The sequence below is a fragment of the Salarias fasciatus genome, chromosome 18 (assembly GCF_902148845.1).
Source record: "Salarias fasciatus chromosome 18, fSalaFa1.1, whole genome shotgun sequence".
NCBI classification, from domain to species: domain Eukaryota; kingdom Metazoa; phylum Chordata; class Actinopteri; order Blenniiformes; family Blenniidae; genus Salarias; species Salarias fasciatus.
The window spans coordinates 11,831,719-11,853,160 of NC_043762.1; the positions used below are offsets into that span (position 1 = coordinate 11,831,719).

At 42.4% G+C, this 21,442-nt stretch overlaps 1 protein-coding gene across 1 annotated transcript in view; it reads right to left on the minus strand.

Moving 5' to 3' along the window:
* Positions 1-15,351, minus strand: part of obscnb (obscurin, cytoskeletal calmodulin and titin-interacting RhoGEF b) — a 79,603-nt gene extending 64,252 nt beyond the window's left edge. The window contains exons 1-13 of the mRNA XM_030114471.1: positions 14,265-15,351; positions 7,126-7,395; positions 6,773-7,033; positions 6,381-6,686; positions 5,954-6,220; positions 5,693-5,799; positions 5,200-5,368; positions 4,421-4,696; positions 4,069-4,344; positions 3,609-3,905; positions 2,776-3,057; positions 1,540-1,821; positions 292-573 (exon numbers count right to left, since the gene is read on the minus strand). Of these exons, the coding sequence (XP_029970331.1) occupies positions 292-573; positions 1,540-1,821; positions 2,776-3,057; positions 3,609-3,905; positions 4,069-4,344; positions 4,421-4,696; positions 5,200-5,368; positions 5,693-5,799; positions 5,954-6,220; positions 6,381-6,686; positions 6,773-7,033; positions 7,126-7,395; positions 14,265-15,351 (4,162 nt within the window). The remainder of the gene's footprint in view (positions 1-291; positions 574-1,539; positions 1,822-2,775; positions 3,058-3,608; positions 3,906-4,068; positions 4,345-4,420; positions 4,697-5,199; positions 5,369-5,692; positions 5,800-5,953; positions 6,221-6,380; positions 6,687-6,772; positions 7,034-7,125; positions 7,396-14,264) is intronic.
* Between the last annotated feature and the right edge of the window lie 6,091 nt (positions 15,352-21,442).

Here is a 21,442-nt window from a genome sequence, read left to right on the forward strand (position 1 = left end):
CTCATGTCCGCGTAGACAGAGGAAAATGTGTGCGTGTTTTCATGACAAAAACAACCAACAGTGTCAAGTGGTGGTCTGGCTCGCTAACTACATCTTATTCAGTGTGTCTGCTGTTTCATTGTGAAGAGACGTTGCTTTCAAAGCATCATGTAACCGCAAAACTTTTCTGACGCAAAAACAAGTGTGTTGTTTGCATGTTGACAGTTAATCTCCACTGTTTTGCCACCACTTCTCATTATAGTCAGCTCATGAATCTGTTTCTAGTAAGAAGCGCTCTCATCCACGCCTCACCTTCCACCTGCAGTCTGAACTTGAGCTTCTCCGTCCCGGCCTCACAGACGTACTCTCCAGCGTCTTTCTTCTCCACGCTGTCCAGCACCAGCTGACGGCTCTTTCCTCTGGACTCGGTGTGAATCGTCCTGCTGGAAGTCAGCAGTTTGCCGTCTTTGTACCATTTGACCTCCGTCTTGGAGTCGGCCACCTCACAGCTCAGAGAGGCTTTCTGAGACAGAGACGCCTTCACCTCCTTCTGCACCGACTCCTTGTTGGAGAAGGCTGACTGGACCTGGAGCTCTGCAGAGGCAGCAACAGTCTCATGTGAATGAATGAAGTGAACAAGTCGAGAACCGCAGTCTGATATTTAACCATGACGTCAACTTTAAGCCCTACATTGGTGAAAACCCTAGCTTAACAGAGAAGGTCTATACCACAATCTCTCCTTCATTATTAACTCTGTTCTGTCTTTTCTGCCAAAGAAATTAAATAATCCTATTTCAGAGTCATGGTCAATCTCAGGTGCTTTCCGTTGAACTCCATGTTACTCCAACGATCGCATTAAAGGTCATTAAAGAACACAAGAGAATGTCAAGAACTGGGTTCCAACGGCCCATTCACTGAGAAACTGGAGGTTATTGGCATATGAACTTTGGGTGACACACCCATAAAGTTTAAATACCGGGGTCCTCCACACCTTTTCGTTTGATCAGTCAGCATGAACTGACAAAACCACTTGGATAAGAGAGGAAATGTCTTGAAGACGGATGACCAAGTCCGGTTGACCTGATTCAATTTCCAGTGAGATATCAGTGATGTTACCAAAAAAAAAAAAAGGCAATTTATCATTTAAAGAAAATTTCCAAAGTACATTATTTTGTCTCTCAGGCCAATGAAAACATTTATTCAAGTGTTTGTAATCTGCACGACGGTATGCTCACAATTGTCTGGTTTCCCCAAAATGAACCCTGCACCATGAAAGCTGCTGCAGGTTTCAGCTGCATGCTGGGACAGTGAATATCACACAGAGTGGAAGGTCTCTGCATCTGGGTCCTGTTAGCTTTATGTCTCACTTGTCTTGTTCCGCCGAATTTAGATTTGTCTTTAGCATAAGAGCCTGGAAGAGCTCTCAACTGACCAGGAAGTCATCCTTTAGTTATAAAACAAGTGAGAGTTTTGGCCTCAATGCACATATCACCACTTCTTCTCATTATCATCAGTTTGTGAATCAGATTCCTGCAAGAGGTGCTCTCATCCACGCCTCACCTTCCAACTGCAGTCTGAACTTGAGCTTCTCAGTCCCGGCTTCACAGACGTACTCTCCAGCATCTTTCTTCTCCACGCTGTCCAGCACCAGCTGACGGCTCTTTCCTTTGGACTCGGTGTGAATCGTCCTGCTGGAAGTCAGCAGTTTGCCGTCTTTGTACCATTTGACCTCCGTCTTGGAGTCGGCCACCTCACAGCTCAGTGAGGCTTTCTGAGACAGAGACGCCTTCACCTCCTTCTGCACCGACTCCTTGTTGGAGAAGCCTGACTGGACCTGGAGCTCTGCAGAGGCGACACCAGATAGTCTGATGTGAATAATAAGAAGTTCATTGTTGTATAAACTGAAGTGTTAAACTCCTGAGAGTCTCTGTTGGTTCTTTGCTCTTGAAAAGCAGTCACATATAGTCTAATATTATAATCATTATCTTTAAATTTTGGTCTATTTGACCATGAAGTCAGGTTTTAGGCCCATATTGAGGAGAAACCTTCTTTTAACAGAGGAGGAGGTTTATTCCACCGTCTCTGGTCCATGAACAGAAACCTGAGATCATTAAAATATGAAAATTTCAGTGAGACCCAAAAAAAATTAAATACCAAAAGTTCCACACTGTTTAGTTAGACCCCGTGTACACAACATCGTTCTAGAGTGAAAACAGAAAACTTTCATTGCTTTTTGGTTGTCTGTTAGTGTTTACACAATGCTGCTTGGAGTCCTGAATATGAAACTTTTTGAAAACAGCTTCCAAGATTTAACTTTTGAAAAAGTTCTAACGCATCTCGGTGTAAACGGGGAAAATACAACTGTTCTGAATTGCTGCTACTGTGGGTGTGACCTTTGGTGGTAGTAGGTCGATCTGAACATGGTGAGAAGGATTCAGTGTGTGCTGTTCACTCTTTATAATTACGTGCTTCTCCAAGGAAGTGGACATTTACTCCACCATTGTCTGGATCACATGTGGAGATAGATTTTATTTCTGACAAACAACCAATACTGATTGGTCCAAAACAACCAACAGAGACAGTTCAAAGTATCTTCAATGTCAATGTTATCATTAGTTTGTGAATCAGTTTCTTGTAGTGGAATATAATCGAATATCTTTATTGCTATTGTAACAAAAACAACAAAATCTATAGTGTCATCCAATCTGTGCATCATAAAAGCACTTCAAATCCACTGAATGTATTTCGAAATCCACTGAAAACCCTGAACATAAGAAGCGCTTTCATCCAACTCACCTTCCACCTGCAGTCTGAACTTGAGCTTCTCCGTCCCGGCCTCACAGACGTACTCTCCTGAGTCTTGCTTCTCCACGCTGTCCAGCACCAGCTGACGACTCTTTCCTTTGGACTCGGTGTGAATCGTCTTGCTGGAAGTCAGCAGTTTGCCGTCTTTGTACCATTTGACCTCCGTCTTGGAGTCGGCCACCTCACAGCTCAGAGAGGCTTTCTGAGACAGAGACGCCTTCACCTCCTTCTGCACCGACTCCTTGTTGGAGAAGCCTGACTGGACCTGGAGCTCTGGAGAGGCAACACCAGAAAGTCAAATGTGAATAATAAGAAATTCATAGTGTTGTATAACCTGAGATGTTGAGCTTCTTGGAATCTCTGTTGTTTCTTTGCTCTTGAAAAATAGGGGCATGAAGCTTACAGACTGTAATTGAAACAGAACAATGAAAGGTTTGAATCCAAGATGCTTTTTTCTTTGGCTTACATCAATAGATTAATTTCTGTAGTGTGATTTTAAATGTCTTTAAAAATGTTAAAAACAAAAACAAACTTTTTTTTTTACCATTGTTACTGACTTTTATTGTTTTTTCAAGTGTTTCATATTGATGTTTTTAGCTTTATTTTGTTGTTTGTAGCACTTTGAGATTTTCTTAAATGTAAAGTGCAAAACAAACTAAATACATTACCATTATTGCAGCAAGACTTCAGTTAACATCCAAATTATAGAGCATCTTCCTCCAATCAATAAGTACTAAGTAGTTCAATCTACTATTGTTGAAATTGGTAACTAGAAATGCAGTTAAGTGTTAATTAGTGTTAATTTTTGATAATGTTGATCCTACCTTCCACCTGCAGTCTGAACTTGAGCTTCTCGGTCCCGGCCTCACAGATGTACTCTCCTGCGTCTTTCTTCTCCACGCTGTCCAGCATCAGCTGACGGCTCTTTCCTTTGGACTCGGTGTGAATCGTCTTGCTGGAAGTCAGCAGTTTGCCGTCTTTGTACCATTTGACCTCCGTCTTGGAGTCGGCCACCTCACAGCTCAGAGAGGCTTTCTGAGACAGAGACGCCTTCACCTCCTTCTGCACCGACTCCTTGTTGGAGAAGGCAGATTTCGGCTGTAGGTCAGAAGCAGGAAGGTCTGTGAGGGGAGAAGAAAGTCATTACGTTTTCACATTGAATTAATATATCTTTAATTATCTCATTCAATATTCATTTTTCTAACCCTCCCCGGTAAGAGAGTTGAAATTTGTTTATTTTTTTCGAGTTCCTTTGCACATAGAGACTGATCTAAGCTTTCCTACCTGACACGGCCACCTTGAAGACCAGCTTCTCTCCTCCGGCCTCGCAGGTGTACTCTCCGGCGTCGCTCTTCTCCACCTTCTCCATCACCAGCAGGCGAGTGTTCCCCTTCACCTCGGAGTACACGGTCCGGCTGGAAATCAGCTGCTTGCCGTCTTTGTACCACTTGACCTCGGTCTTGCTGTCGGACACGGTGCAGCTCAGGGAGGCTTTCTGAGACAGGGAGGCCTTCACCTCCTTCTGCACCGCCTCCTTTTTGGAGAAGACGGCTGCGGTTTCTGAGACAGAAGAACATGAGGTTCATTCGGGCTTCACTACGGCTGAGTTTTCTGGGTTTCCTGCTCCCTCTCTCACCTTTGATCTTGACCTGGAATGTGACTTTGTCCGCCGCCGTCTCGCAGGAGTAGTGGCCCTCGTCGCTCTTCTTGGCGTTTTTGATCACGAGCTTCCTTTGAGTCCCTTTGGAGATGAAGGTGGTTCTTTGGTCCTCGATGATCTCCACTTGGTCTTTCCTCCACACCACAGCGGCGCTGGCAGGCGAGACCTCGCAGCTCAGCTCCAGATCGCCTTTCAGGGAAGAGGACATTCCCATCGTCCCTCTGGCTTTGTTCAGGAACTTTGCTGGTTCATCTGGAGAAATAATCGAAAAAAACAAAACAAAGCAATACGAAACACATAAACAAGCTTGATTGGATTCATTAAATCATCTGGCAAAAAATGATAACTGAATATAGTTTAATTGAAATTTAAAAAGTAAAATCATATTAGTTCATTGATACAATAAACTACAGTACAAACAAAACACATTTATTTCAGTGAATGAAACTAAGGTAATTTGTTCAAGATAAAAATATTTGATTAAGCTGAATAACTTTTTAAAATGTGGTTTTCACAGAAAAGGGAGAAATGATGAAGACCATGCAATTAGCAGCAGCAGCATTTCAGAGAGGTTTTCAAAACAGCTCGCAGTTTGCGCCACTGTGCAATCTGTTTATAGAATTATTAGAAATAATCATAAATTATTATAAATGAGCTCATTAAATCTAGCACAATAAATCTGAAAATTTAGGTCTAACCCTAACATGGTAAATGCAATACTAAATATTTTAAACGAAGCCTGCATTCAGTTTCACCTTTCAGTGTGAGTTGGAAGGGCATCCTGTCGTCTCCTAAAACGCACTCGTAGACGCCCACGTCCTCCTCTGTGACGTTGTGGATAATCAGGATCCTCCTTCGTTCGCTTATGATGTATTCGTACTTCTTTCCCATTTTCACCTCGCGGCCGTTTTTCATCCAAGCCACCTACAATGAAACACACATGTTGAAGTGACAGAAAGTCACATGTTCAACAACAGGCACCCTCTCTTTAGAAACATATCATCTAAGTGATTTACATTAATAATCCTCTCACTGTAAAAAGTGCCCTGAGGTGACTATGAAGTCATTGGTACCAGAGAGTTAAAACAGAAATTGAATTAAAAATGCCACTCATTGCCACCGTGTATTAGTGGTGAACTATTCTATTCAGGTACAAAGATGGCAACATGACTACAAACGATCCTCCCACACACGTACAAAGACACATAACCAGAGAGTCAGAGAGTCGAGTGACGTGTTTCCACTGACCTGCGTGTCGTAATCGGACACCTCGGCGGTGAGCTGAGCGGCGTCCTGAGCGCTGCAGGTCACCACCTTCACTCCCTCCGATCTGTTTGTGAACCTGACAGGAGGGGCTAAAAATACAGGCGAGTGGTGAAGAGCTGGCATTCGTGACGTAGCGACAAATTCAGGTTCAGGTTTACTGGAGGTGTGGTTGGTGCTTCAGAATGGGACAGGACATATCCTACAGTGCCACCACCATGTTTGTGTGTTTGTGTATTTTCGTACCCTTCACCGAGAGGATGCAGCTGGTCTGCGAGCCTCCACCCACGAACTTGACCTCGGTTCCGTTCAACTCGGCGGTCACCGTTCGGATGATCAGTGTGTGTGTGGTCTTTGTCCTGGTGATGAGGTATTCAGATCCGCTGCGAAGGAGGCGTCCATTCAGGGACCAGAAGCCCGAGCAGACGGCGGAGAGCTCCACGGAGATGGAGAACTCCTCCCCGCAGAAGGAGGTGCTGTTGGTCAGGCCTTTCCGGATCTCGGCGGTGGGTTCTGAAGCGAAAGAACATGCAGACTGGGACCATTATGATATGAATTAACTTCTAAATACTTCCTGCACACGTGTCAATAACACAATGAACTGCAGAAAAGTTGAAATGTTCTCTAAAAAGTAGGCAAAAAACCATGTAAACTTTGTTTTCATCAGTCTTACCCAGGTAGAAGCTTCCTGGTACCTCCAGGTACGCACTCTGGCCGAAGTCGTTCATGGCGGAAACGCGGAACTGGTAGCTTGCCTCCTCGCTGAAGCTGCAGATGGTGATCTCCGTGGAGACGATGGTTTCTCCAGCATTGCAGCGCTGCCACGTCTGCGTGCCGACCTTCCTCTTCTCCACGATGTAGGCTTTGATGGGCACGGGCCGATCGCTGTCTGGAGGCGACCACTGGATGGTGATGGACGAGTCGGTCTTGTTCCGCACCACGGCGTCGACTGGGGGATCGGGCGGATGTTTCCTCGCAGCTGGAGGAAGAAGAACCATGGTGAGCCTTTAGGAAGTCTCTTTATACAACCAATACACTCGTAAGACACCCAGTGTCAGAACTAACCTGTGACGGTGAAGCGTGTGGAAGTCTTGCAATCTCCGGCCACAAACGCCACCTCTCCGGAGTCGTCCGCCTGACAGTCCCTGATGGTCAGGGTGTACTGTCGCAGCACGCAGGCGATGGAGATGCGGGCGTCCTCCTTCAGCTTGTCCCCGTTTCTGGTCCAGTAGGCGTCGGCACACGGCTGCTCCAGCTCCACGCAGAAGATGACGGTGTCACTGACCGGCACCACTGTCCTGCGAGGAAGCTTCTTGGTGATGTTACCTGAGGATGGGTTTCAGGAAGCGGCGTCTCAGGAAATACTCATGACAACGTCAGCGAAAATCCTTTGTTGGGCAAAATGTTGGAAACTGTACCGAGGACGGTGAGCTCGGCCACCGTGCGGCTGCCCTCGTTCATTTCACAGATGTAAACACCGTCGTCGTTGGTGGTGACGTTGTGGATGGTGAGGCGCCGCAGGGTGCCGTCCTCCTCCATGTGGTACTTGCTGCTCTGGCGCAGGCGCGTCTCCTCCATGAACCAGTCGGTCTGGGTGGCCACGACCGGCACCTCGCACAACAGCGTCGCCGACGTTTTCTCCTGAACCTCCACATCCTGCAGCTTCCTCCTGAACGGCACCTTGGGCTCTGACAGCAGGAAGAACAGCACAAACAGCAAAACAGGCCTGAGTCAGGTTACACTGTCCATTTGGTACCAGAACACTCATTTCATACCGTTACAAAAGGCGCAGGTGCCATGATTATGTTAGGCTGTTTCTGTGTATTTATTCGATGTATTAGTTCCCTATATGACCTTTCTGCGGTTTCATACATGATTTATTTGCTATTTTACATGTTTTTTGTTATTATTATTTATCTTGACCCTTTAAGGTGATGCTGTATAACAATAATATCTCATAAATGAGAACAGATAGCAACCAGGATATATATTTAAAAAAAATAAATAAATAAATAAAAGGTTGGTTGGAGCCATTATGAAATTGTGTTCATTTTAAAAGTGGATTTATTCCATTTTCACTTCAGATATTCATAAAATTTGCAAAGCATATATAACTGAAAGAAAGTCTAGACATTTTTGCATCTTGTTGTCATCTGCAAGGACCTCAGTGGCTTTTGTAAACTGAGTTACATGCCAGCGGTCACATCAGATGTCAGTGTAGAAAACCAATGAAATAAATGTTTACTCGCAGTATTTATTTGCAAATCAGTGCATCTGGATTAAATGTCAATGGACTCTATGAGCTGACAAACATGATTAACTACCCAACCACTTAAGCTGGGAAACTGAATTATTCTGCTTTCAAGGCTGCTGCTTCAGGTCAACAGGTTTGGTGCAGATAAGAAAAAAACAAACAAACACATGCTTAAAGCACCTGCCTAAATGGTCTTAACCAAATCACATATGGAGTTCCACAAGGCTCCACTCTGGGCCCACTACTGTTTAAATTGTATAGATTTCCACTGGCACAGTTCTGAGATAACAACACGTTTGTCACAAATATGCAGATGACAAAGATTTACATCACTGATTGAATGTACAAAAACTTGTGAAAGTTGGGGTGTGAGCAGGAATTTCCATCTTTTTGCAGTAATCATGGACTCTTGACTTAATTTTGATCAACGGTATTCACACAATTACACTGAATCACTACTATCAAATGAAGAACATAGCAGGAGCAAACTCAATACAATCGCAAAATGTCCTCCATCCATACACCAAGCAGACAAAAAGTCAACAGTAAATTTGTGCTGATTGCACACAGAGAAACTCACAATTAGACAAGAAAATACAAAGATTGCTACTTTTGTCCAAACACAGCAGGAGAGACAGAATCCTGTCATCCCATCACAGCACAGGACCAATGATTATGGATCTCTTTATGATTGAATGTTTCAGCAGGATTTATATCAAACACATTTCAGTTTAGGAGCCATAAAAGACCTGATTTCATCTCAATTTGACTGAAACAATAAAAAAAAAACAATGATAATAGAACCTACAAATTTTGCCAACTTGTAAATTTTCTCTCAGTTTTAATCCAAAAATAATTAAAAACACATTTAAATCTTAAAATTGCATTAACATTTTTAACAAAACCTACAAGGAAAAATGTGACATTTTATATTAATAAAATTAAAATCTGAACTAATGTTTGCCTTAATGTTCCTCTTCAGTGTAAGTGTGTCACTTCTCACGTCATAAAATCCCACAGCCTTTCAGCACACACATTTTTACACTCAGCAATAAAGTAACTGACCTTTAGTGTAGCACCATGTCGACTGTTTAGTTCTGGGTCTCAAAGTTGTTGTATTTTGCTAATCAAACGAAAACAGCAATCCCCAGTGGGCATGTTTAGAACAGTAGTTACTTTTTTGTCGAAAATGTCTTCGTTAACATTTTTCTATTTATAATATAATGCCTCCGGCTGGATGGACAGTGCAGGCTTCAGCTTCTTGGCCATATGTTTAACACTCCTGATTTAGAAAAACTGATCTATGCATTTATTTTCAGTCTATTTATTTTAAGGTCTTCAGTCGACCACATGTGTTAAAAACAAAGTCCTGTTGTCTAATTCTCAAAGATTGCCACAGCTTTCATGCTTAGTTACTGATATAAATCAGGGTAATACAGTATGTACAGTACATGCAAGACTGAAGCCAGAGCTCCTGCATGGAGCAGACAGGGTTTACAGTTTCATTGTGTGCAGTTTGAAGAGAAGGAATGTGGCGTTGAAAGGTGTAACCTTTAGTCTGATTGATGGCGGAGGTTTCTGAGAAGCCAAAAAATAATCCGCCACAATCGGTTAATCACAGGTTTATTAAAAACCGTATTTGTACTGCAGGTGCTACAATGACCACTGATCATTTAAAAGAAAAAAAAATAGCATAAATAAGTGTGAAATATGTGTTGCAAATGGAAAATCTGGAACTGGCAGAAGAAATCACCAATGCCATGGATAAGAAATGCGTTTTAGTGAGTATCTCTGCAGATCTTCGAAAAGCTTTTGACACCTGCTTAGACCATGAAATATTATTGAATGAATTATAGGTACGGTATAAGAGGTGTTGCTCATCAATGGGTCACAAGTTGTTTAAAAGACAGAAAACAGTTTGTTCAAATCAACAACATAAAATCAAAATATAGCAATTCAATTTGTGGAGTTCCTCAAGGATCGGTTCATGGACCAATACTTTTTCTGCTCTATGTGAAAGATATCGTAACTGTTTCCAATTTACTAAAATGTATCTTGTTTGCAGATGACACCACTTTATTTTATACTGGTGAAAATGTAAATGAAGTATTACGCATTGCAGAGAATAAGTTTGAGAATATTATGAGTAATAATAATAATAAAGATGAGTGGGCTTGGACGACTGGTTCTCCTGCTGGGAACGTCTCATGTTCCTGGATGAAATCCGTTCAGTCATCCAACAACTGGCTGTGGCCTTAAATGGGCTTAAGAGGGTTGGTGTGATCCATACTGATTTAAGTAGGGACAACGTCATGTTTGTGGATATATTCGAACAGCCGTTCAAGGTCAAGCTCATTGACTTTGGCTGCGCCATCGTCACACATGGAGCCATAACATCAACAGAACACCAGACCATGTCACTGAGGTAAGAGCTGAGGAGATTATCATGATGACACCTGCCACTGTGGGCTGCTCACTCACACTGATGTGATTTAGTTTGTCCCAGTTGAGGTTTCACTTTTCTTATGACTCTCAAAGTTTCAATCATTCGACCTGACAATGGAACTAATATTTTGATTTTTTTTCCTTCTATCACAGAACACCAGAAATTATACTTGGTCTGCCTTACTTCTTTCCCATTGACATCTGGGCACTGGGTTGCATGTTGGGCACCATGATCCTCAAGGTGGATTTTTTTTATGGCTTCCTTCGATATGAAGCGGTAAGTAATTTATTACATATGTGCATACAGCAGAACCTTTTCTTTAAAGGAACTCAGCATCTATGGACTGGAGGGACTTGATACAGTAGCTCTCCTCTTCTGCTTGAACTCATTGTTGAAAACTAAATCTATGTTTCCCTTTTTTTTTAATTTTTTTTTTGTAGTTGCAATGCATGATTAAGGTGCTGGGACCACCACCAGAATACATGCTGGATGAGGGGCTGTACACAGAGATTTTTTTCAAGAAGGAAGGGGATTCCTGGATATTAAGGGTACCGTACCTCGTCTCGAGCATTTTCTATCATAGTTTTATAGCTGACCGTGAATCAAAACACAATATTTTCATGGACATTCATGACTTTTCTTTGCATCATTAATACTGTGACTATTTTTGTCTTTTCGACACCCGAGGAGTACTGGAAAGAGAGAAATCATGATCCAAATCAAAGATTCTTTAAATTCAAGTCCCTGGATGAGATGATGATCGTATGTCTGTAAAAACCAGCAGGCACTTTGTTTAATTTTCCCCATGATTTGACAATTCGGGAAGGTGACTCATGTTTTCATGTTGTATTGTTTTCCATGACAGAAACGCCCCGATATAGACAAGGACCCGGAGGAACTGAAGGAGTGCATTGCTCTGATGAAGGCCATGCTCCACTGGGACGCCGAGGAGAGGATCACTCCTGAAGGGATCCTCAACCATCCTTTCATAACTAGGAGCTTTGCTGAAAACAGGTCGCACTCCAGTGCCTTCAGCCACCATGCCCTCCGGGCTCGGTCCCTAATTAACTGATGTAATGAGTGGGGCTGCAAGGAACTCATGTCACAGGAATGATAACGCTTCACCAATTAAAGCAGGAACATCATGTCAGCCGATAAGCTCCCAAAATCCTCACAAACACACACCAATACACACATTTTAATTCATTTTGGACAACAGGACACACATCTGTTCATGTTGGTTCTCAAACAATAGCAATGTGACCTTGGCTTGGTTTACACTACAGTGTTTTCAAGTGAAAACAGAAAAGTTTCATTGTGTTCACTCACATGAAAACGCTGCTCAGAGTCACTAAAAATGCAACTTTTTGAAAACGGCTCCTCTCAAGGAGATTTCAAAAACATTTCAAAAATGCTTCTATTCCGCAGTCACTTTTACACGTGAGGGTCAGTTGTAATAGCAATCCCATTTCATCAACTGCCAACTTCATCAAATTTCCCATCAAGGAGTCAAGTCGGTCTACTAAAACACCTCTTGAAAAGATGTGAGCACTAAAAACAATCACCCTGACACATACTAATCTGGAAAAAAAAACAGTAAATGAGACTACATTAATATAAAAGGACTGTAGAAAGTAAACAGTGTAGAAAAGAGAGAAAATAATCGAGCATAAAAGAGCTGAGTTTAATAAAGCAACAAATCCCAACAGATTAAAGCTTGTCAGTCCATATAAGCAGGCTTCTTATCGAGAGCTCATCTTATCCATCTCTCCATGATCGGAATGATCAGGGATTATTGGCGTTGAGAAATCTGCAGCTCTGTAGTTTGAGCTCTTTGTTTCCTCCCGAAGGAAGTGTTGATCGCAGCGTGCCAGCAAATATCCCGGCAGCTGTGAACGAGTCATCACCAGCAGAAAATAGATGCAACACAACACCGGGCCGCCGAGAGCCAGCCGGCAGACCACAGTTTGAGCCACACTTCACTTATATTTATCGGCAACTATATTACCGACTACCGAAAGGCACAAATGAGCCACACTCCTTCATTACAATCATCACTGTAAATGACACACATTCACACCATCACAGGTTTATAAATATTCACTCAGCAGCATTAAAACGAGGCTCAAAATACACATCAGCAAATATAAGACTGACATTTAAAAGGTCCAGAAGGCAGAAAGTGAACATGTTGTTTCAGGGGGTTTCATGGGGTTTTAACAGGATACAGTACACAGTTAATAAAACAAATAGAATTTGAAAAATATATACATTTACTAAATATGCAGTTAGGCGCTGTTGTGTTTGATCATACTGAAATAAATCGTTGCATTTTAAAAGTAAGTGAAACTGGGAATGGGAAAGTGGAATACTATGAAGAATTCCCAAAAGTGAATGCAACAAACCTAATGATGATCATCTACGTATATGTGAAATATGACTTCATAGTGTTGCACTCTGTAATAAATGGGTATGCTACACATATTCTGTATTTATCCACCTATTAGGTATGTATTTTCTCCTTTAGCTATAAATGTTTCCTGTTTCGATACAATAGAATTCACCTTCAGTCAGGTGTCTGAGTTTGAGACAATATGTTCACAGCATGGAAGTAATTCAATTCCTTCAGTGATCTGTAAATTCTTTGCCTCATATGTGCACACAACTGTGTTCTTATCCACAAACTGAAACATTTCACGCACCAGGTCAAGTAACACAATCTTTGATCATCGCATTTGTTTGAATGTTTTTAGCTGCTTTACACACTAGAGTTTTGCTGTCTGCTGCGTCTCCTACATCATTTTCATAGCATCTGCCAGGATGAGTCTAACAGAAAGAATTGTGGAGAAAACATTTTATAAAAGTAAATGATTACTATCGGCTGTAACCACACCGGAACTAAACAGTAACGACAACTAGTATCTGAATTCCAACACATTCTAAATTTCTTGCCATACTCCAGCTCCTTCAAACACAAATCAACAATATCTTTTCAATTCATAACGCAATATAAAATTATCATTGTAGGATTTATAATTTTAATTATTCTTATAGTATTTGTAGTGCAAAAGTAAAGCATCCATTTTTGTTAAAACCCCTGCCTCGATTTATTTGTGGAATCTTACAAGTTGTGAAATTTTACAAGCATCATTATATCTGTGACTGTTTTATATTGTTTTTCATTTCTCTGCAGATCATTGTGTAGCTGACTTGCTAACTATTCATTCTTGTCGTGTAAACGGTCCAAGATGGAAAAAGGGACTTTCGGTAAACTGGCCACAACATGAACTGCATTCCTCATTTAAATTCATGGGGGTAACAAATCAAACAAGAGGCGACGACTTCAGCTTGTGGACTAATATCAAACACGTTATGAGCTTCCAGTTATCATGTGACACTAATCACCATGCACCATCCCCCCCAAAAAAAGCTAAATAAATAATACCATCAGGATCCGCAAACCAGTCATGCTAACTTGATTTTTGCTTCGTCCTACTGCAGCTCTCTGCTACAGTTACAAAAACAGATTGCATGGCTTTTGACCTTGACAAGTCAAAAACAAAATCACATGCCATTGCAGCGGCTGGCCAAATAGTCCAAATGCCCTCATTTGGTCATTTTTCCCGGTCATGTGACCCCTACTCTTACCCAGTTGAGCAATTGTTTTACTTTTAAGTCAGAATTGTAGAAATATATCATGCTACTTGTTTTGTATTCATATGGTTCATGGCCATATCTTTATGTGGATGACTTTTAAGCTCTTTATTGCAGTGATAACTGGTAAAAAAACAACAACAAAAAAAACATGTCACCAATTCGCAGCTTGGCGTTCACACGTGAGCGTTTCAGCGCCTTACCTTTGACAGTGACCAGCACGGCGCTGTAGGTCTGCCCGGCCATGTTGGTGGCGTTGCACGTGTAGAGGCCGTTGTCGCTCTGCTTGCAGTACAGGATCTTGAGGATGAAGTTCTCGGCGTAGTCCTCGTAGATGACGTGCCGGCGGCCCTCGCTGATGTTGCTGCCGTCTTTCCTCCAAATGATGTGCGGTTTGGGGTGGCCCGTCACGAAGCAGCTGAGCTTGGCGTGCTTGCCCTCGGTCACCGTGCAGGTGCGGGTGAACACCCCCTTGGGGAGTTTGGCGAGCGCCGCCGCCCTGAGCTCATGACTCAGGGAGCCGAGGCCGTCGATGATGCTGGCCGTGGTGGAGGAGGACGAGGTCACCGAGGTGCTGCTCTCTTCTGTACGATACACCGAGATGTCCTTCTTCATCTCCTCCTTGCGTTTCTGCAGGTGCGACAGGAGCGACGTGTTCTTGTCGGCCGCCTGATGCCTCGCGTCCTGAGCATCCACCGTCAGAGCGGCCGCGGCGTGCGCCCGGCCCACCGCGTTCTGCACCCGGCAGGTGTAGGTGCCGGCGTCCATGTTGCGGACGCTCTGGATCTTCAGGGTGCTTATGTCGCCGTCCGAGGCGATCTTGATGCGGTTGGTCTCGCCCAGGTAGCGCCCGTCCTTCTCCCATTCGAAGTTGGCCTCGGGGTGAGCCGCCACCCGACAGTGGAAGACCACGTCTCCACCCAGAACCACGCGAGTGGAGGTGGGCTTCACCATGAACACGGGGGCCCGCTGGGTCATCTCTGTCGGCAGGGCCACCTTCAGGGTGACGGCGGCGTACGCCTCGCCGACGCTGTTCTTGGCCCGGCACATGTACTGGCCGCTGTCCTCCAGCGTCAGGTCGTAGATGGTCAGGCGGTACACGTCTCCGTCCTCCACAGTCTTGAAGCGACCGCCGGACATCAGCTTCAGCTTGTCTTTCTCCCAGGTGATGAGAGGGGTGGGGCTGCCCACGATGGTGCAGCTGAGCGTGGCATCCTTCCCCGCACACACCGAGAAGGCCTTAGGGCGGGTGAGGAACCGAGGGACCCCTCCGAACAAATTCTGATCCATCGTTTGATCCTGCAAACCGACAGCGGGTGAATGTTAGATAACAGTAGATGCAGAAGACAAACATGGCGTCACATTTCTTTACAATGGCAAATAAGAAAACCTGGCATGGACTCAAAGATAGAAAGTCAAAAGAGAAAGTTTATCAGTTTTCTTGGAATTAATTGTTAAAGACCTTTATATATTGCCACAGAGGCACTGTCGTGTGCACAGAGCTGGATTATTGTCGTGTTACTGTGACACATCTGACTGACTCTTTTCATCACTTACTTGGGGGTAGATGCTCTTTCATCTGGACATTAGTGAGGTAGATGCTCTTTAGGGCCAATCCCAATTCTACCCCTTACCCCTACCCCTTACCCCTACCCCTATGATATGCGCGTTCACGAGGCTTAAGGGCTATCCCAATTCTCCTTTTTGAATAGGGGTAGGGGTAAGGGGAAGGGCTATTTCACCCCTTTCAGCGAAGTCTGCATCGATGCTCCCTATTCTCTATAGGGGTAGGCGGAGTTTCACATTGGCCAGAAAAAAACAACATGGCGCCCACCACGGAGTCGCACAAATGTAAGATTGCTTTCTGTATACTATTTAAAAAGCTATAAAAAGTGTATTTGCTTCACTGAATTTATAGATAAACTAGCGTGACAGTGTCCCAGTCATGGATTAACGTTTTAGCGCTGCGCAGCACCGTTTCCAATCGTGAATTTGTAACTTATGAAGAGCACTAATCACTGAATTAACGTCATCCTTTATCATGTTTTTAACGTAATATGTTAGACACAGGGACCCCCGATGAAACCCGACTGCTGATTCAGTTTAGAGCCGGGTTCCTCAATTAGCGGACCGCGGTCCACGACCGGACCGCGGCACACCTCGCTGCTGCCCCAGGGCAAATGTATGGAAAAAAAAAAGAAAAAAAATATTTCTTTAAACGCTCCATGTTCCGTGTGAGCACCGTTCTGCACCGCGCCGCTCTGTGCGTGTCCAGCGCGCTCCGTCGCACCGCACTGCTCGGCAGTCCTCGGTATCCCCCCCCACCCTCCCACAGGGCGCTGAAGTCCGGACCCATGCTTGTATATAAAAAGCAAATATGGACCTTCAAGATTTGTATTTCAGGACCCCTGGTTTAGAGGTTAAAAAGGAAGAAAAGTTTTTGAAATCAAAATACAGCGCCAAAACACATTGGGAGTAAATTATATTATTCGTCTAAGCTATAATATGTCAGTAATAAAACATGTTTATATAAATATATCTGTATTACTTTAGGAAATTCATAAAAGAAAATGGCTTGGAAGGGGAAGTTACAGCCCAGCAAGCTTCAAAAAAGTGGGAGAACCTCAAAAAGAAATATAAGGTAAATAATAATACCATTTTTAAAAAAATAAAAGTAATTTCTAATGTAATTTCTATCATTTCTAATATCCATAATTTTTTGTTGTTATAGGAGTGCGGCGGGGCTTAAAGGGCCAAGGGGTATCCCAATTCATAGTGCTGCAAAGATAGCCCTAGCCCTCAGCCCTATTCTAAAAGGGGTAGGAGAGTGATAGGGGTAGGGCTAAGGGCTAAGGGGTAGGGGTAAGGGGTAGAATTGGGATTGGCCCTTAATCTGGTGTAATTTTAGCATTACACCAGATGTCCTTCCACGTACACTAATTTCAACGGGAAGAAGCAGCAACAGAACAGCTTAGCGAAACTACCGGCAAGCAGCGAACTACTGTAAGAGCAAAACCAACTACTGTTGAATCAGACTAATGCTGCAAGACAGTTATTGTGGATACAGACTAATAGTCATCTTGCATTCAGTAAGACATCTTTCATGTCACTGTCAGGAGGTCTGAGTCAACTGTGAATGAATTACTGGGATTGTCATCGAGCAAAGAGAATTTTAGTGAAATAGTTAGAGAGCAGTTTCTCAATGGAGCTAGCTGTTTCCACCTCCTCTACAAGAACTAAAGTAAATATAGCTGTCTTACTAATGCCACTACAATAAGAGTTTCTAACTGACTTGTTACTGCCAAAAGTAGCAGAGCCATAACAACTTCACTAAGATCTAAGTAGATCATATGAATAGCATATCTATCGAGTGTTGAACGTTTCAGATACACAGAAACACAAATATACACATAAAAAACTTGTGGTTAAAAAAAATTACAGTACTCAATTGGGACTGCAACTGCTGCAAGTTAAAATGGTAAAAATACTAAATCATGAACCAAAATTAGATTTTTTTTTTTTAAACAGTAATTTACAGTAAAATCGTGACGGCATGGAACCATCCAGAATAGAAGGGACTGGACTGGGATGGACGGTCATTGTGACACAGTGGAAATCTGACACACAGTCATCATCTGAGCTGTGGGAAGAGCGGAGGTTAAAAATAGCTGCACTATACTAACAAGTTATATTCAGACTTTCAGTTCACCAGCATCAGTTCATAAAAACGCAGTCTGGATAACTAATACAACCCAGTGTCAGACAGTCTGTGTCACCTTTTCGTCTTCTTTTAAATTATGCCATTTTGCTCCTGTTTTCTCTCTCTGTCTGGCTATATTCTCAAAAATGCTAATGCTAATATTATGCATGAAGCTACTATTACTATTCTGGACAGGCAAAATGTAGGACAAACCAATTGCACAAATGTGTGTGTATTTAAAACACAATACAGCAAATATAGCAGAAGCTACGAATGTATTTGTGATAATAAGGAATAAAACAAGAGTTATCTATAAACTGTTGAAAATAAAAATCCCTTTCAGAGCACAGTTATTTCAAGGTTTTTTTGTGGTTTACAGAAAGCTGCAGGTTTACCAAATTAGCAATAAACAGCATATAAACTAAAAAGAAGATTTAGTAGAGCCGAAGCTACTTTAGAGGTGTATTCAAAGAAAATATAACAAACAATCAGCAGGTTTAGCATTTTAGTGGCGCAGAAGCAGGTTAGGGACATTAGCAGCCAGCGGCAGGTTTAGCAGAGCAGAAATAAGTAAAGCAAAGCAGCAGCAGTAAGTTTAGCACAACAGAAGGTGCTTAAGAAAATAATTAAAAGGTTTAGTACAGGAGGTTTTTCAGCATATTACCAGCTGGTTTAGCAGAGCAGCAGCTACTGAGGCGTTCAGGTACTGGCCTGAGCGTGGGTCAGCAAGCATTCAGTAAATTGCACTTTAAAAAAACATAAAAATTGAGTTCACATCTAAAATTCTACATGAGGTTGAATTTTAAATCATTTAATTTAAATTAAACAACTTCATTACGATTTAATTTTTAATGTGCATTGTATTATCTGTTTATAGTCATTAATTATCTAAGCTTGTTTATGCAAACAATACATTTTTGTCATATAGTCTAGAAACTTTGAAGAAATTCAAAAGACAATTTTGGTCAGTTGTTCGTAATTCTGGGTGGTTTCATTTCAAAGTAATCTCTTTTATTTTTTTAATCTTTTTATTTCTTCTTTAAACTCAGAATATTTTTAAATCTTGTTATCTTCTGCTGCTCAAGTGTCCAAATAGCTGAGAAACTCTTGGCTTTGTAAAAGTCAACCTCAGATTTGCATTTAATTCTCAAAGGAAAAAACTCACCTAAACCAAAAAAAGACTTTGAAAAAGAAAGGATATATACTCCTTTATATTAGCCGAAGGATAATTCAAGCAACAGATTCAAAACTTATTTTATAGTATATATACAGTATATGTGTTGATTGCCATTTACGTCTGGCACGTTCAATTGTTCCACACTTTCTTTTCAACCTGTCAAAAGCACACAAATGTAGGATCTGACAGTCTGCTATGTGAACTCTATAAATATGTTATGCTATGAAAATAGACATAAATCCAGACATGAGATTGACATATTTATAGCAGGCAGTTACAGGACAGCTCAAGGAGGGCAAGCCCTGTCCAGTCCTGTCTTGTTCTATCCTGCAAAGCCTACATAGTCATAAAAACTCTCCAGAAAAGAAGTTTTAAAGGGTAAAATTGTCCAGTGAGAAGGTCAAGCCAACCCGGTGTGTGCCTTTCAAACAGTGACATTTAGCAGCTTTGTCACCTCTGTGGTTTGAACTGGTCATCCCAAAAATAACCTCAGCTGTCATGGCCCGTCTCTGGCCATTTCCATTTGTAGAAGCGAAGGGGGGTACCATCAGCTGCCTGATAACGCTCTCAGCTCCCAAACACACAGATATCAACACTAATGACACAAACTCTGCTTTAAAAAAAGTCAAGATGGTGTTTAATTGTCCTTCATTGGTCAAAAATACATTTAAAAAAATGAAACAACTCAAATTTCTCACATAAGCTAAACATTGTAATCAAACTGAAACTTAACATTCATAAATTGAACATTTTTTACATTTTGCAGTTAAAAATGACAAACTTTGAAGTATTAGGTCGATTGGTTGGTGTTCCTCACCTTGAGTTGGAGGCTCTCAGGTGAGTCTGCGCTCAGTCATGAGGCCTGAATGGCTTCACTATGTCCAGATGGTGACCCCCGCTCCAATAATCTCCACACACAAGCCAAAGAATGAGACAGAAATCTGAGTTTTGTGCTGAAATATCCGTGATATGGTTGTAAATCCGGGATGGTGGAACATCCCCCAGCCTCCTGCAGTGGGCGGTGGGACTGGTCTTCTTCTTTCTTTCTTTTCCAGCGACTCTTGACGCCAAATAGCTGACGTGCCTGCTCTGACTCGGCCTCCTGTCTAAAATAGACCTGTCATCTGCCACAGGGTTGGAGATAGGAGCCGGAGCTTCAGACACAGGCACCACAGCATCAGCAGCTCAGCCATGGAGGAACTCAATGGAAACACCTGGAATCTACAACACTCAGCATGGAAATATTAAAATAGAGATCCCATTTTTCATGACATATATATACAAAGGTGTGTAGCATTTGCCGAAAACTCTTTAAAATCAAAATATTTGTTTTTCTTTTAACCTGAGTGATGAAAATGCCTTATGGTGCGGAGCAGCCAATAACATAACGGCCGATAACCTGAGAATTTTAGCCTATATGAACGTAATAAAGCCAGTATTATAATAAAGTAGCACATTCTAACAACTAGAATTGAGAGTGTTGCAGAGTTTATTTCCTCATTGAATGTGATGACTATATTATTGGCAATTTAAACATGATTGGTTGTTTCATGGTGCTAAAATGATTTGCTGTTTCCAAAATAAGGTTCTTGAGAAACTCTTCCCGTTAATGCAAACCTTATTGATTTACTTGTTTTTTGGGGCGGAGAAACAAACACCCGTTATTTTGAATGGACAGTTTCGACTACGCCGTATTATTTTTGAGACGTTTCCCAGAAGGAGACCTGTCCCAGCATCCCCTGTGGGATCTTGTGGGGGTGCTTTGGGAGTACGGAGTCCGGGGCCCTTTGCTAAAAGCTTCTACACACATTTTAACCGTCTTACAAGTTAAAAACTTGCCACACTGCAACATGAATCTAAAACACTTTGAATGAATGAACTTTGGCCACGATGTGAAGTTTGCTCTAAGCAGACTACATAATTGAGACACAAGCTAGCAAGCAAGTAAAGGATTTGCATGATGAGATCACAAGAAATAAAAAGCAAAACAAGCACATTTTAAGCGCTAATGTCCTGAGTGTGCTCCTGAATGGCACTTCCAATCATAATAAACACTTTCTCACCACTTCAATGTGATTACAGAGTCCGGCCTCAGTTCGTCTCCCCCCCCCCCGGGGTATTTTCTTATCTCCCACCCTGGGCTTTTCCCCCTCGCAGGGCCGTGACTGACAGCAGCAGCTCTTCTGCACCCTGATTTAAACTGCAGAAACTCGAGCAGACGGCAAGCCGCCTCCGCTACATCCCATCCTGCACAATGCCAGCTATTTCAATTAAGGCCGGTTCATGCAGGCTCACACTGAAAACTTACTTTCATTGTCACTTTTCTGAATCCATTCATGTGTATATGTAAACCACAAGATTTGCATTTAAACAAATATTATATAGTTTTTATGTTGGGCCAGCAGTCGACGCCATTTGTTTTTGTAATGAAACCACACATGGACAGAGAACAAGGCAGTATAAATATTAATGGCGAAAACACATTTGTATGGACAAACGAGGAA